General features: G+C 39.7%; 1 protein-coding gene across 1 annotated transcript in view; it reads left to right on the forward strand.

The window, feature by feature from the left end:
* The window catches only part of grm3 (glutamate receptor, metabotropic 3), a 76,971-nt gene that overhangs the window by 15,966 nt on the left and 43,914 nt on the right, over nt 1–17,091 (forward strand). The window contains exon 4 of the mRNA XM_077193689.1: nt 13,296–13,909. Within this exon, the coding sequence (XP_077049804.1) occupies nt 13,451–13,909 (459 nt within the window). The 5' untranslated portion in view covers nt 13,296–13,450. The remainder of the gene's footprint in view (nt 1–13,295; nt 13,910–17,091) is intronic.

Raw genomic sequence — 17,091 nt, forward strand, 5'->3', positions numbered from 1 at the left:
GGCAGCAAAGTAGAGAGAGTGGTGTTAGTGTGCTGTGCAACACTTACCTGTCTCCACAAGCGGCAGGGGGCGCGTGAGAAGGCGGATGACCGGGTCCTCGAACGCACCAAGCTGCCTGCTGGCGACCAAGGGGGAGCTGAGGGGTGTAAGGCTATACAGGGTCACACCCGCCAGACTGGCCCTCTTGGGACCCAGGAACAGATGAAATTGCTCTCTCCTTGAAGTGTGGGTACCGCTTGCTCCGCTTTTTTTTTTTTTTTTTTAGGGAGCCAGCGGCGGAACAGACACACACACAAACAAAGGCTCCACCCGGCCCTCACCCGGGGGGAGGGAGTGATCGTGCCACTCCAAGAGCATCTCATCCATTCCTGGGCGGCCCGCTCCGGAATGCTTTCGCTGTCGCTTGCCACCTGGCTTGGCAGCGCCTGGAGCGGGCCGGGCGTCTCTACTGCGGCCGGCTCCATGCTGAGGCCTGGGTGGAGGCTGCTGCGGAGGGCCAGCAGGAGCGGCGGCCGGAGAACGCCCACGGCGACGAGCAGGCGGAGGAGCTGCCACCGGCGGCGGGTGGAGGCAGCAGCTGGCCACCGGGGCAGGATGTGCCGGATGACCTCCGTCTGCGCTTGAGCGGCAGAGAACTGTTGGATGCAGTTCTCCACCGCGTCACCGACCAGCCCAACCTGGGAAATTGGGGAGACCAGGAACCGAACCTTGTCCGCATCCGCCATACCCACCAGGCTGAGCCAACGAAGGCGCTACTGGACCACGAAGGTGGACATCGCCAGACCGATCACGCACGCTACGACACCCGCACCCCGGAGGGTGAGGTCGGATGCAGTGCGGTGCTCACCTATGAGCGCACGGTCTGGATTACCCTCGTGCATGCCATGGGTGCCCTAGCCTGCAGCAACGCCATGGCACGCAAGAGGAAGGGGCTTGCCCACAGGCTTTGTAAGCTCTGCCCGTCGGAACAGACGAAACTCACAGGCCTTAGGGGGGAGACGAGGATCCCCCCAAAAGGCAGCGGCCGCCGGACACAGGTGCACCTGTGTCGACAGACCGCTCCAATGGAGGGACACCTCGCAACCCTTCACCGTTCCTCCATCAAGAGTAATGAGGGGGAAAAGCTATTCAGGCAGTTTCTGGCAGAGAAAGATGCTGTTCACCACCTGATAAGCTCTCCATGCATTTCGGGAAAGAAAGGCACTGGGGCGGCGAGCTGAGAACCAGCGCGGCCCGCCCCAAGATACCAAACTCCAGATTCCAACCGAGACTGAACGGGACACGGTGGAGGTTCCACTCGAGCCCGGCAGCCTCGGCGGCCCGTTTCAGCATAGCTGATAATTCTGGATCCGGCTCGGGCAACATTGAACTCCCGGAGGGAGACAATGCAGCCGAGTCATCATCTCTAGAAGTCAGCTCACCCTCCGATGCTGCAATCGGCGCCCTGTCCTCCGGGGGAGCCCCGAGTGAAACCGCTGGCCCACCCATTACAGATGGACCAGCAGACAACACAGGAGGCTCCAGTGGTTGCAGTGGAAGGGAGGAGTGAGGAGCCCACAGGGAATGGTTACCGGGCGGGACATCCAACACTATCCTCCGGTCACCCATCCCACACAGCACCCTAGGGTGGGGCATGGTAATGGGGACTCGCTCTCCGCAAACGAAGGCGAGTCTCGCCCTCAACACTGCGACAGTCATGTTCCCTCAGTGAAAACATGAGCTGTCCACAAAAGCTGTCTCAGCGTGCTGTAAGCCAAACACGTGACACAACAGTTGTGACCATCAGAGAGAGACAGGGAACGACCGCACCCAGAAACGCACGGGCGGAATGACATCTTGAAAAAGACGCAAACGCACCCGTGTTGCTCTTTCAGAAAATAGGACCGTCACCAGTGCCGGAGCACACAGGGGAATGACCGCGGCAACACTGAACAGAGAACTGAAACAGTGAAGCACTCACTTTTCCGCCCTCTAACCAGCCATCAACACACACAAACATTTAGAAATTTGTTGCTGTTAAAACAGCAGTTGAGAGCTCAAAGCTCGCGATCACCGCTGCACTCGCGCTGTAGAACACCAGCACTGGGAGAGTCTTCCTGAAGAACACCGACACACTCGCTCGTTGTAGACAACAGCACTCTCAGGGACATCAAACGATCGGCTCCGAAGCGAAAGGCAACTAGTGCGTGCATCCACTTCCGTATTTATCCCCGTGCCGCGGGGGCGGAGTGTGTGATGCGAATCACGCACGCCAATTACATTGGCTCGTTCAATAGTACTCGAAGAAGACAGGCTCTCTAGCGAGATCCCATTTCAGTCGGCGTCGACTACGTCCGACGTTATCGACTGAAAGGGAACAACAATTATTCTCTGATTATGTAATCTGTATGAAATCAACGAGAGATACAATCTGTCCCATCTGAGCTCATTAAGCACAAATGTCAGGGCATCTCAAAACATCTCCAGGGCCTAAAACCCCCCTCAGACCACAGAGGGTTAAAATAACTCTTAGCAAGTAATCATTTTACATTTATATATTTATAAACACAGCTTTGCTGGAAAACAATGGCTTACAATATACTTTATCATTTTCAACCTTTTCTAACTGATGCTTCCACTATCCATGGTACCATAAATCATTCTCACAATTTCAACAATGCCTCATCTGTGTAAGCCAGCTACATAGCCTAATGTTTTTGGTGACATATTTAATTTACAGAAACAATACTACAATACATCACAGAAAAGCAAATGTTTAAGTTTGAAAGGCATAAACACACATGCACATGATCAACAAACTTAAAAAAACAGTGACACGCAGCACTGGTAAATGACAGTTCGGTCAACCGGTCTAAAACGCTCTCTCACACTCGCCCCGGGTCGCCCTTACTGTTGAGCCCTGCTATTATTTCTGAATTCTTATACAAGCACAAGAATGCAATTTAATAGAAAGTATGCTGTCCCAGGAGGATCCAGACTCTCTCCAATAAAGACTATTTCCAGATAATTGCACCACTACAAAAGCGTTCTTCTTTAAAACACGTTGCAACACACTCACTATATTCTCTGTGTCTCTTGAAGCAAGCAAAACAAATTTCATAGTTTTCACGGATGAAGACAAGTATTGTTATGAAAAAAGGATAACGTTAGTATTTTTTCCATTCCTTTTTTTGGCACAGGAATTTGGAATTGATTTTTTCGAGCTGACTGTTTGATTTAAGCATGCTGTTAAGGAACTGCCTGCGAGCAAAATCCAATTAAATCCTGAGCCTCTCTGCACCCAAAAAACGCCCCGTACCACTTTTCTGTCCTACCCCTTTTAACTAATTAACATGATTAGCCAAGAGGAACTGCCTAAAGATAGGCTACAGTAGGTGTTTGAGGGAAGGAACGAAAATGTCTGCGACTTCCCACTGCCGAGAAGTTAATGCAATCGGGGGAACTATGTCCAAATCAGACTTGTTTGATATTGAGCATCTAGATGAATAACTAATTTGAAGATGTTCAAGGATTAGTTTGACCGCAGATTTTTTTTGTGTTTCACTTTTTCTGCCTCTGTACTGAGTTACGGCACTCATGAGAAAATGACCCAACTGATGCACTATATACAATTTGGTTTTAAATGAGCAAAACTCTTTAAAGATTTTCTCTTTAAAATTCAGATGGTTATGAAATGCATAATTGCCTACTCTGAGAACTTTTTTTACATGCCAACACCTGTTCTTAAAATTAGAATCCAGCTTAGCGGAGAATGTAAATAATTCATTAGCACAAATTATGCACAGGGGCTCCCTTTGTGTACAATAACATACAGCTGGTTATTATTTTTCCACTGATTTAAGACAGACATGTTTACAGAGAAATATATAATCATGGTTACATTTTTGTGCTCTGATTTTTAACAATATGTTGAATGTGTGTTATGTTTAAAATCATCACAAAATAATGTTTTCAACCCATACCTCATTTCTGAGAGAAGCAGGACATCCAGCAAGAAAATAATGCTGGGTTTTTATCCATCGGGAATTGATTGGAACATGCATGAAAACTGCTCTCTATATGACAGGTGGTCGGAGGAAAGAGGCTGAAAAAAAGACTGACGTCAAACAAAAAAGAATGTCTTTTCAGAGGCAGAGAAAGTTATAAAATGTTGATGTTTTTCTTTGAAATAATGTGCACTGATGAATCGTGCATAATTTGAAGCATCTTTGTTCCATTTGATTGAGTTTTTAAAAAAAATCCCCATTATTTCCTCAGCATTTTAAATATGAAATTATCACAAACATAGAAAGAGACCTCGTTATTTTCTCATTAGCCATACAAAATTGAACTGAGAATGCGTTTTAAATTACAATTCTTAATTAATGTAAGAAAGTTGAATTAATATGCAAAGAGATTCAACTGTAATATTTAACTAGAAAACTTTTTGACAAGTTTAAAACCTTTAAAGTCAAGGGTTACAGGATGGATGGATGGATGGATGGATAGAAAGTGCAACCCTGCTGGAGACTGTAGATGATTTTATTATTTAGAAATTAAGTAATTTAGCTATATATTTGTACACTATTTTCTTTGGTGTGTGAATTTGGTTTGACTTTTGGAAGCCTGAAGAAAGGCCAGAATGTGCCTGCAGCAGAAAATTCTATTCTGAGAAGCCACATGGTACAAAACCTTCACCCAAAATATCTATAGGGTGTGTTACAATCTTTGGAAAAGGATCTATGGTATAGATGTGTGAAGCTGAGCACAGGTCTGGAGCAACCTTCTGCAGAAGATTCTCGGCTTTGTTGTACAATAAAATCTTAATATTTCTGGCATTAAAGATCTCTGAGAAGTGATTTCACGAAAGAAAGAAAGAAAGAAAGAAAGAAAGAAAGAAAGAAAGAAAGAAAGAAAGAAAGAAACCACTACAAATGGCACCCCAGATGGGACTTGGCTTAGGAGCTGAAGGAACCACGAACAACAATGGCCACTGTACTTTGAGGTGAGCAGCTTTAGGGACAGGATATGTATAAATGGTGTGTATTAAAAAAAGTAAAGGATAATAATTGTTTCAAGATATTAACTTTGCAGATTATTGTAGTATGAGTTAAAATAGTAATATATATATATATGTGACCCGTCACAGAAACCAGGGACACAAGTCGGCAGCACAACTTTCGAGCAAAATGAGAAAGAAGAGTTTTTTTTCAAAATTGGTGATTTTCAATTTTTTGGAGAATCTGTTAATTGAAATCACGAAGAAGCCTCTCCATGTTTGAGATAGCAGTATTGGTATATTTAAAAGCTTACATTTTGAGGTTGAAATCGGCTTGTTTTCGGAGATTTCTAGCATGCAGTAGGGGCGTGGCGTGTCATTGTCTGTGTGTATTTCCATACTGAATAACCCGGCGCTTTTGCCCCCGCCCTCCAAGTCAACCACATGGCTACTTATTATGCTGTGCTCTGGCCAGCTCTCTCTGATATCAAAATTCAATGAAGATGGATGCCGCAAAGATTGTCGCAGACGAGATGAACCGTCTGGCAGTTACACCGAAAATGTTTTCGCCGCACTTCGTGGGCTCGGGAAACTGAACCGGAGGTATGGGCGCAGCGCGCTCGCCCTCAGTGCTTCAATACGGCGGCTCGGCTCGCTGACAGCGGTGGCTGGCTGTTTCATATGTGACGGAGAATCGAAATAGAGGATGCAGTTAAGACCTTTGCTGCTGCGATGAAGGCCTGCCGTGCGTGTTTCTGAAATGTAAGTTAAGCTTCATTTGCTCTTTAGTCGTTATTTAAGATGTATACGCACATAAGAAAGTGGTGTAAAGAGATTTGCAACAGTAATTTGAGGAGGTGAAATGTGATTATTTGGAAAATTGCAGAAATGACTGCTTAAAGAAAAATGCCAGCAGGCATTTGCCTCCTACATAAACTTTAATATTGTTGACATTTTGGGCACACGAGCGTTGCGTACTATTTGCGCTATAGATATGTAGGCCTATGGCTTATTGGTCTTTGTTTGTTGTTGTTGGTTTTGCGTTATATGTATATGGCATATTGGTCTTTGTGTGTTGTTGCTGGTTTTGCGTTATACTGTATGTATATGGCATATTGGCCTTTGTGTGTTGTTGCTGGTTTTGCGTTATATGCAGGCTATATGGCATATTGGTCTTTGTGTGTTGTTGCTGGTTTTGCGTTATATGTATATGGCATATTGGTCTTTATGTGTTGTTGCTGGTTTCGCGTTATATGCAGGCTATATGGCATTATTGGTCTTTGTGTGTTGTTGCTGGTACGTTGCAAATAGAGGGGCAGCACAATTGTTTTTCGCCTAGTGCGGCAGAAGTGCACTCATTCGAAGTGTAAAAAAAGCTGTAAAGCACATGGAGGAGCTTTACAGGGGGTATGGCTTATCTAAATGAGATGTAAATGAGCCCTATTGTCACCCCCAGCAGCAGAGACAGGTGAGAACTGCACAATCTTTAGCTCGTTTTCTCCTCTTTGAGCTTTTTTAAGTGCCTACTTTAAAATGGCCACAACTTCTCCAAATATTATCAGATTTCCACATGTTACACATCGTTGGAAAGCTTGGATATTACACTCTCAGAATCTATGAATAACTCAAAATGCCCCAGAACCGACTTGTGTCCCTAGTTTCCGTGACTGGTCACATATATATATATATATATATATATATATATATATATATATATATATATATATATATATATATATATATATATATATATATATATATATATTTAATCAATAAATGAAATGATATATATATATATTAATAGATAAATATAAATAAAATTGCACGTGCTTAATACATTATATCTAATATCTGAAGAAGTCTAAAATCTGTATCTTGTTATCCCTGAGGACAGAAGAAAAAAAATGATTCCATTGCAGATAATTAAGTTTGTGTTAAGAAGAAATAACTTGTGCAGTGTGCTGAAGGTGAACAAGATTGGGTGACCAAGTTCCAACAGTCATAAATAATTTACAGCAATTTTAGAATCGTAGTAAATGTGAATTGTTGATTCAAGTAAAAAGATAAAAGGAATTCATTGATGTTGCTTGAGGAAAATTTTATTCACCATGCTAGATTATTTTGAACGCACCATGCAAATATAGAAGAAAGATTGAAGTCTGATTTTATGATAGAGAAAATTATTTAATTGTATTATACTCAGATAATCAAAGTAAAGTTAGATTATTGCTGCATAATGAAAAGAAGAAATAGCTTGCTTTTTCCTGCAATGAAGAACTTGCTTTACTAAAAATAGAATGGGGGAACTGCTGTTGTCAACCAGTGAGATATTTTATATAAATGAACTAGTAAAAAAGATGGTTAAAAAGTGGAATTTAGATAAAGAGCTAATAGCTCAGGCACCAACTAGTATTCATAAAAGAGCTAATAGCTCAGGCACCAACTAGTATTCATAAAAGTTCGATTTATTTCATGCGGATCTCTGAGTGTTCAAATTTCAGATGGCTTCAATGACAGTGTCCTGACAAATGGAAGCAACAAGTGGGGAAAGGGCAAAGACCAACGCATTCTCATCCCAAGGCGTCATTTTATTCACACTTTTGACCATGCTTCCAAATCCGACGCGCATGGCACCCTTTAGCGTCAGGTAGATGACGCATATCCTCGCGCGTCATCTAACGCCTTTAGCGTCAGTTAGATGACGCTTCCGTTTTTAGCGTCAGTTACATGACGCTTCCGTAATGGGTAGGTTTAGCTCTGGGGTAGGGTTAGCGTCTCATATTGACGCTAAAGGGTGCCTTGTGCGTCGGATGTTGAAGCATGGTCAACAGCGTCAGTTAAACGACGCCTTGGGATGAGAATGGGCTGCAAAGACACGACTGCAGAAAGAAGAACAGAGGATGGGCTTTCAGCTCCCCTCCTGAAGTTGACCACTTTCTGGAAAGCTCCGCATGGAGAAAGAGAAGACTGATTTAATGCTGGAAAAGGTGAAACTTTCTCTTGAGACTTGTCCTGAGGACAAAGAGATAATCCTGAGATGCAAGACTGAGGCAGGATCTTTCAAAAGCCCAAACTGAGAAAGGCAGAGAAACAACAGAGCCTATATTCCACTCTTCAACACCAGGCCTTTGAGTGACATCATAGGCTGACGACACATGCAGAGCGACAGACAAGCAGCTTCAACAGACTGATGATCTAAAACAAGAAGGACTGACATCGGTTCCCTTACAGGCACGACAGGTGTGGCAACTTCAATGATCACTCTGGAGACTGCTTCAAATTTGGTTGATTATTATATTAACTTTATTCACTGGTCTCATAGCAGTTCTTTATATTCCCTGCTAAGCTAACCCTCTCTGCTTTTTCAGTACAAGTCCAGCCCTATATGAAAAAGAAAATACATTGACAGACAGTGGGTGCTAAACTCACCAAATAATTAAAACTGATGCTGGACTTGGTATAGTGAGGGCTAATATATTAAACAACTATAGGGCTAAAAGTATGTTAAAATTATTCTGGCAAAGAAAAAGATAGACACAAAATTTCAAAGAACAATTATTATTGTTGGCAAAACAACGATGCTGGTCACTCCATCTTGTTTTAGTCATATTCTAGTGATAGATCGGAGAAAAATTAATAACTCCAAAAGTCTAAAATTATGACAAACAAACGCTGTCAAAACTGGGATAATTAGATGGAAATGTTGTTGGCCATGGATCCAAGATTATGCAGAGATCTCCGATCTTCTTCTTAAATCAGCTCAGGAGCAAAACAAAAAGAATACAGAAAATTAGACCAAAAAATGACTAAAAGCATTTGAGAAATTACAATTGGCTGTCTCAACTGCACCATGCCGTGGCCTATTATTTAAAGGTGTTAAACGGAACCTTATGATCACTGACACTTCTCAATAGGGTTTGACATAGTGTTGTCCTGATCAGCTAAAATTATAAGCTCCGCATTTAGAGCGCCACAAGAATGTATGATGGCCAATGGGAGTGACTGAGTATGAATGGAGTGAGAGATGGTGTTTGAAGAGACACTGAGGCAAATCAATTATTTTACCAATACAGCTGTATCTAAAATGCCACATTTGCGCAGCGCATAACACATCAGACTTTCTTTTCAGCATAGCATGATGGAGCTGAAGCTCACAAGGAGCTGTGCAAAGAAGAGAGAATCAACAGAGTAAAAGGAATGAGTATAAGTTCAAACAATAGTCAACATCAACCAAACCTTCCTAAAATTGAATGTTCAGCCCTTGACTGGATTTAGTAGCAACTTAATAATAACCCCACCAGAACAAAAATGTATTGAAGAGAAAAATATATCAAAGGAGAAATTAGAAAAGAAGCTAAAAAAATGTTAACGATAACGACTAATTCAAGAAATTGCCATAGCACCGTGGGAATTAAGACAATTCGTGAAGGGAAATAAAAATAGAACAAAAAGAATTTTTATAAAATAGATCCAAATGGGTACTCAACACTGGGTATTAACAAATATTCTACTGTATTTCAATTTTAATTCATACGATTATGATTTGATTCAATATGCTTTCGACTAATTAAATATATATCAAGTAATAACAACCTCAATTGGAAGTTATTCAAATTCAATAACAAACAGGCCCTCACAAACAATCTATATGGTACCAGAGGGGGGCCAAAAAAGATATTTGGCATTCACATGAAGGACAGATTGTTGCACCAACAACACTATTGAATATTTTCATTTCAGATGCGCATGTTGGACCATTGCGCAAAGAGGGAATAAGAAAAATTAAATTAAAAGGCATTTTTTTGCTAATTTTTGACTTTCCACATGTGAAATTTGTATCAAAAGCAAAGTTAGGAGAGGAACAGCAACACAAATAGAACATATATCAGGACCAGGAGGACTATCAAAACACTTGGTAATGGATTATGTGGACATGATATAGATGGGTAAAGGCAATGAAATCAGCAGAGGGGCAGAGCAGTAATTACATTTTTAACAGAGAAGTAATCCTTAGATTTGAAATTCTATCAGTATTAAGTTCAGATAATGGGTCAGCATTCATTCCAGGAATATTGAAGATTTAAATTAAATGTATACAAACACTTAAATTACACACAAGGAAGTTTTAATAATAATTAAGTTATAAAGCTAATGGTTTAAATGGTTGATATAAAAACTTTTAGATTGTTAGATTTATTTAGATATACAGAAAAAATAAATGTTTATTTTTATTTTTATAAAGTTATTTTCTATAGTCATTTTTTCTAATTGTCTAATGAGTTTATTGGATGACTTTTATGAGGTAAATGAAACATTGCTCTCAAGCTTTCTTAGTTTGAGTGATTACATTAGACATGATTAGTTTATTCATGATTGTTTATTTAGAAATTAGTAAAAAGGAAGAAATGATATTCAGTTAAGAACCGCTTGAACTGAGGAGCTACAATGAGAAGGAGGAGCTACAACACGTGGCATTAAACATTTCAAAAATGTTTTTTACTATTTGAATTTGGTAATAAAATAGAAAGAATTTGAAATATAAAACTTTATGACAAAGCATATTGTGAATTATTGGATAGACAGTGCACTACAATGTTCTGTTCGTTCATCAACTAAAAATGACGGACTAAAAGATTGAGTCTTCGAATTTAAGAATTGATATTCCTTCATAAAAAATAAGCAATTAAAAATGATAATTAGTTATGTTTACCCAGTCCTATTTTGAATCAAAATTCATATGGATCATGCAAAACAAAAATGCAGAATGAATCAATTACTACTATAATTAGCAGAGATTTATTGTAATGCTTTGTCTGCATTAGGAAGAAAACAATTAGCCTACTTGAAAAAAAGTAGAATGACTTATGTTTGGAGATCAGTGTTAAACTTTTACCATATAATACTGCACAGGGAGGAAAATTGAGCGAATACGATTGAGTCATGGTTTGCTAGGAATGTTTTTGGAGTTGCAATATTGAAAGGGGGTTATTATTCTGTTGTGTACTTACCATATTAATATCACTAGTTGTAAAACCATGGTTAAACAAATGGAAATGCTGGAATATCAAGATAAAGAAAACTAATTTTAGAGGGCAAACAAACCATATATTATTAAGAATAATATTATTAAGAAATGTGTATGCCATTCGCCACATTTCAACTAGTGGGAATGTCTGACAGGGCCGCTCACACATTCTCCTCGCATTCTCACTCAGTTTGTGAGGGTGTGAGGGGGGAAGCGGCCTGAATTTCCTTTCACCCGGTGTGGCCACAGAGACTCAGTGTGCTAAAACAACACCAGTCCACTTCTAAAGAGTCCAAGAGCCTGTCATCAAAGCAGAAAGCACTCACCCTCCCCTCTCCTCCGGCCCTCCAGATCTCCCACTGACCTCTCAGGAGAGAGAGGAAGAACTCAAGCAAGTGGAGATGCTTTAAACCGGTGGCGGCAGCGTAGCTTTCACCCAGCGAGAGCACCATTGTTGCTGTTTGGCTGGCAGACTAAATCACTGTGGAAGAAGATAATGAGGAAAGCTGCCGTTAGTGTGATGCTGCCAGAGGCCTTCGTGTTTTGCTTTGTGTTGCATTGCACGGTGGAGATAGCATCATTGCAGTTGAGTGTTATCCAGCCTTTGAGCCATCTCCTGGCCAGGCTGTGAGGCTTTGTGTAGCTGCCAGAGCCGTGGAAACCCAGCAAGCCATCTCGCACACCTCATAAATCTGCCCCCCATCGCAGCCGCCGCCGCCTGCGCCCGCCCACTCTTCTGCAAGAAAACGTGGATGAGGAAATCAGATTAGGGACGTTTTTTTTTTTCCCAAGCCCTAAGATCAAAACCCAGGCTTAGATATCAAGGCTGCCTTTTGCACGGTTTCAGAACTTTACTTCAAATGGAGAGAGGCACATACCCGGCATCAGATTTGACATTAGTGCTTTCCGCTTTGCTCTCTGAGAAGCTATTTATTGGGCGGCTAAATTTGTAGCATTTTCTAAAAGTTGTAGGTGCAGGATTTAATTAGGATTTTATATTTTTGTTATATGAGCTCCAATAACAAAGATGAAGCAAAAACCTTCATCTTATTCACTGACAACTCACAAGGTCAGAACCAGGCACTATCTGCCTTGGTCTTAAACATCATAAAATTATTCAGCACAGTGAATGGATTTATTTGTTCTTAATCCAGGCAAACTGAGGGGGGAAAAATTATCTTGATTTAGATTACATAAAATTTAATCTGACTTTAAATTAATTATTAAAGCAACACAATTCTTGAACTTTTTGTAAATTTAATTTCATTATGATTAGGTCTAATTTACTAATTTAAGAGTAATGTTCAAAAATGTTGTTGCTTTAGGCCATTTTAATAAAGTAAATTGAACAAGCAGCAAAATATACATTTTGGGTGCAATTTACTATTTAGAAATCTGTTCAAAAGAGACACCTGTGTATGTTTGCTATTGATCATGTAATTCATTAAAAAAGTTTTGAGAATCTTAATGTCATTAGCTGAGTAGCATAATTCCTTTAGTGAATCGAGGGTTAAAAACAATAAATCATTTTATACCAGTTTAAATAATTAAATAATAAACAGCACTATAAATGGACACAATGTTTTTTTTTCAATCAGCTCAACAGTTGGATCTTCTGTCTGAGCTTCTGTGCTGATTAATTTATGTTTCTCATGTGTTTTCCATACTTGAGAATTAATTTTGACAAATCTGTTCATAAGGGTACAGAAAGTGCGGAGGAGTTGGCGTTGGGGAATTTGTTGAGGTTTGTTTGTCCGGCGCGCATGTTGTATATTTACAAGTTGATTTTGCAGACAATCTTCTTTCAACTCAAGAACAGAACACTGTGATTACAGAGAACTACTGTAACTGACTCTGCAAAGCACAGGAAAGCCCGGAAATGTCTAACGTTAAAGTATGAGTCTCAGAATGATATTATATACAGGTAGAGCTGTTTAGGTGTTAGTCTAAAAACCTGCATTTTTGACCCATGGATTCCCTCTGGATTTCCATCCAAAAATCCAAATAAATGAATAAATAAATACCTGAAATCTCCAAATGTGTTTGTCATGATTACATGTCACTTACATATTTAGCTCAAGTGAAGCCAACAACCACCTGTATTTTTCTGTCTGGTCGAGTTTATGTACTTTCAGTAAACAAACTTTATCAAAATAGCAACTTCCTTTTTTTTTTTAACTGAAAGGAGGGGTGTCCTACAGCAGCCATATTGAAAATTATGAATTCTCACATTTACATTTCAATGCTTTCTCCTTGCCTTATAGTGTCTCCTTCTCTCTGTCTGTTTGTCAGCAGTTCAAAGGCTGAACCCAGCGCTGTGGATCTCCATGAGTAACCAGACAGAGCTCCCTGCTGCCCCTTCATGCCTCTGTCAGTTCCTTGACGCCCACCTTTCACCCTCTATCTCCCCACCTGACCGTAACACCTCCTCAATCTTCTTCCCTTAAATGATGTGGTCCGCGGTCCGTGCTCTGCTCCTGGTGATGCTGGGTGCCGAGATCCTGCTTTCCAGCGGAGACACTCCCCGCAGGGAAATTAAGATTGATGGGGATCTGGTTCTGGGTGGCCTCTTCCCCATCCATGAGAAGGGCATGGGCATGGACGAATGTGGCCGGATCAACGAAGACCGTGGCATCCAGCGGCTTGAGGCAATGCTCTTTGCCATAGATCAGATCAACCAGGACGTGGGTCTGCTGCCAGGCGTGGCTTTGGGCGTCCACATCTTGGACACGTGCTCGAGGGACACCTACGCTCTGGAACAGGCGCTGGAGTTCGTCAGGGCCTCGCTTACAAAAGTGGATGATACAGAGTTCATCTGCCCCGATGGTTCCTACGCACTTCAGGAAGACAGTCCGCTGGCTATAACTGGTGTCATTGGGGGATCTTTTAGTAGCGTCTCCATACAGGTTAGAACCAGTCAATTTGATCTAAAATAGTCATGAAGAATACACAAAAAGTTAAAAAATAATTAATGAGGTAATGAGAAAAGCTCTACTAGGTTTAACTAAACCAAAACAATTATTTGTTGGAACATATTGCACATGCTTATCAGACCAGATGCATCAGCCTATTTTAACAAGGTATTAAAAATATTACTATACTATATTTCTACATAATACCTAAACAATTTTACAGTTTCTGCACTGTAAAAAAAAGTCATGACAACATAATGTTTTGCATTACTTTAACGATAGTAATGAGCAGTTATACAAGATTCAACTCATTCATAAATAGTTCGTAAATTTAAACATATTTTATTTCTTTTTTTTTATTTATGAACACAAATAACATAAACTAAATGGTCCATTCCGTTGTTCCATTAAGATTTATACAACATGTTTACTCATTTAAAATTCTTCTTAATCCATAACATGAATAATATGTAAGGATTATTCAATTCAATTTGATGGAATTTTACTATACTATTGAAAATCTTAAAAGTGTACTTGAATGAATTAAACATAATAAATTGTTAAATGAAATTAAACAATAAAATTAAATTTCCAATAAAATTCCATTAAAAAAACATACAATTACTTATATTGCTTTCCTAATAGTCCCAAAACAAATGGATTCAATACATTTATATTTTATCAATTTAAAATGATAGCAAAAAAATGTTTATTAGCTTATTTTAATTGAACAAGAAGCTGAAAATCCAGCCTTTGTAGCATAACCTCCCTTAAGATCTTCAAGTTCACTTTTTGAGTACAGTCACCTAAATAAACCTCTTTTATTTGTGTAAAGTTTGGATGAATTCATTACTTTTACTGAATTATTTGCAGGTTCGGCTTTGTGAATCACAAATTTGTTCTTTACCCTCCAGAAACCCACTTGGCAAAACAACACAGCTTTTTTTCCTGACCAACTATAAAGAACCCAATCCATTATTTAAAGGGCCGGCCTCAAATAAAACTCTGCGCCACCCCCGTTTCCTTTCTTCGCCCCTGTAAATCCAGTTTTCGCTTTCCTTTCCTCGTGTACGTGCACGGATTAGCACTGCAGCTATGCTATTGTGTGTCTTGTGCGTTGTTGCTTTCTAGTATCACTGGTGACAGAGCCATGGGTATTTGCATAATTTTGCATAACCCTCTCCCCATTTGTGGCTCAGCAAAAGCTGACTTCCTCTATCAGTTCCAAAATCCGTAATCTGTCTAACCCTTCTTTCTTCTTGTTCCCTCTCTCAGTTTTTTTCTTGTTCTCTGTCACTCTTTTTCCCCCTTCTCCCTGCAGTTTTATTTAGCGATATTGCTCTGTTTCTGGCAAATAGCAAGGAGAATTGTGATCTCACAGTGGTCTCTCTTTAGATAACCATTGTTATCCATTGCTCTCTTTTCATCGCTAACGACTGGGCATTGTTTTTTCTCACGACACTGGCTGTTGTTTGACATCCCCCCACTCTGGCAGACTATCTCTTGAGATTCTGTACACACTTCCTTATTCCTCCATATTCTTTTAAGTTACATTATTTTTTAGAATTCAAAGGGATAAAATAGGGTGTACTTTCCAATGAACTGAAAAAACAGAGTCATTTTTTCTTTTTAGGGGATTCCTCCCAGTAAACAAAGTTCTGAAATTGCTTTTTCTTTACGTCCTGAGATATTTGGTTTCTTTTCTTCTCATTAACTCTTTCTCCAGCATTGACAGATTTTTCTGTCATTTATGAGACAGTGCATCCCCACCATTAAAGGACATTTTTGGCTTCCTGTGTTGTCACTGTTATTTGGTGGGCGGTGCAAATACATATCTTCTGAAAGAGAAGCACATTAAAAAACACAAGCAAAAAAAAAAGAAGCTGAAACAAGCGATAAAAGCATTGGTTATGCACATTGTAGTCTATGAAAAAAAAAACGATTTTCTCAGCTTTTTGTTTAAAATATTACCCAAATTCAAGTGCTGGTTAAAAAAATAATGCATAAAGCTTTAAAAGCAGAGGCTCTGTTCTTTCTTTTGATATATTCCATGTTCAGATATTCATACAACAAAATATTATCGTGCCATGACATTTTTTTGATGCACGATGTATCGGCCAATAATCGGTATCAGTTAAAGCTATCGCATTGGCCGATTGTTTAAAATAGCCGATGGTCAGGGCAGATTACATCCTGTCAATCAAAAGGGTTCGGAAAAACGTGTCAGACTGCAACTCTGCGTGTGAAGAAAATCTCTCATGTGAATTTAAGGCAAGTTAACGTGAAAATAACGCAGCCTTAAATAAATAAAAGCAATAAATGCAACCTTGATGAGTCTTAGAGACTTCTTTCAAAAACATTGAAACATCTTACAGACTCCAAACTATTAAATGGTTGTGTATTTCAGAGTGCAACATAATCAAGTCCTGCCCTATCTTTTCTCGTTGAATAACCTTTTCATTATGTAAAATGGGTGTTACATACCAGACTGAAGATAGACAGAATGCAAGTTTGCTCAAATTCTCAAAACAATACCTAAATAGCAAGTTGGCTGCTGATTACTGATTGTCCAATAGCCCATGTTGACTCAGTGATGTCAGCAATGAAGGAAATTTGTGTCAGGAAAAGGAAGTTATTACAATTTGATTTGAGATTACTAAAAACAAAAACATGCATTAAGAATGTTCTAATCATGCTGACATAAAATGTAATTTATTAATCAATATGGATTTCATGTTGACTTTAACCTCTACTTACACCTGAAAATCAACGGTGACAGAAACTATTTTTTTGAGCATTTAGCAAATATTCATTACGTTCAAATGTTGAACATCTGTTAGCTTCCCAAAACACACACACAAAAAAAAAAAAAACTCATTGCATACAGCAGGACTGAACTGCAACTGATGTTCTAGCTTTGAAGTAAAGATTTGAATCATGCCATGTCAGTGTTATGCAGGACTCAAAAAAATGAACGAGGAAGGTTGTGCACTTTAGATAAAATATTTATATTCAGTTTACTTATAATAATTGTGTTTTTTTACTTGAAATGTTTTTTTCTATTAAGGTCCACGCAATTATGTCTCACCTTAACAGTAAAAAATCCTAACGCGTTGTCTAAACACAAACCATTTATGTTAAGTAAAAAATTCTTACATCCAGAGGGTGGCAGTATA

The sequence above is a fragment of the Siphateles boraxobius genome, unplaced genomic scaffold (assembly GCF_051911475.1).
Source record: "Siphateles boraxobius isolate OS27281-9 unplaced genomic scaffold, OSU_SipBor_1 31, whole genome shotgun sequence".
NCBI classification, from domain to species: domain Eukaryota; kingdom Metazoa; phylum Chordata; class Actinopteri; order Cypriniformes; family Leuciscidae; genus Siphateles; species Siphateles boraxobius.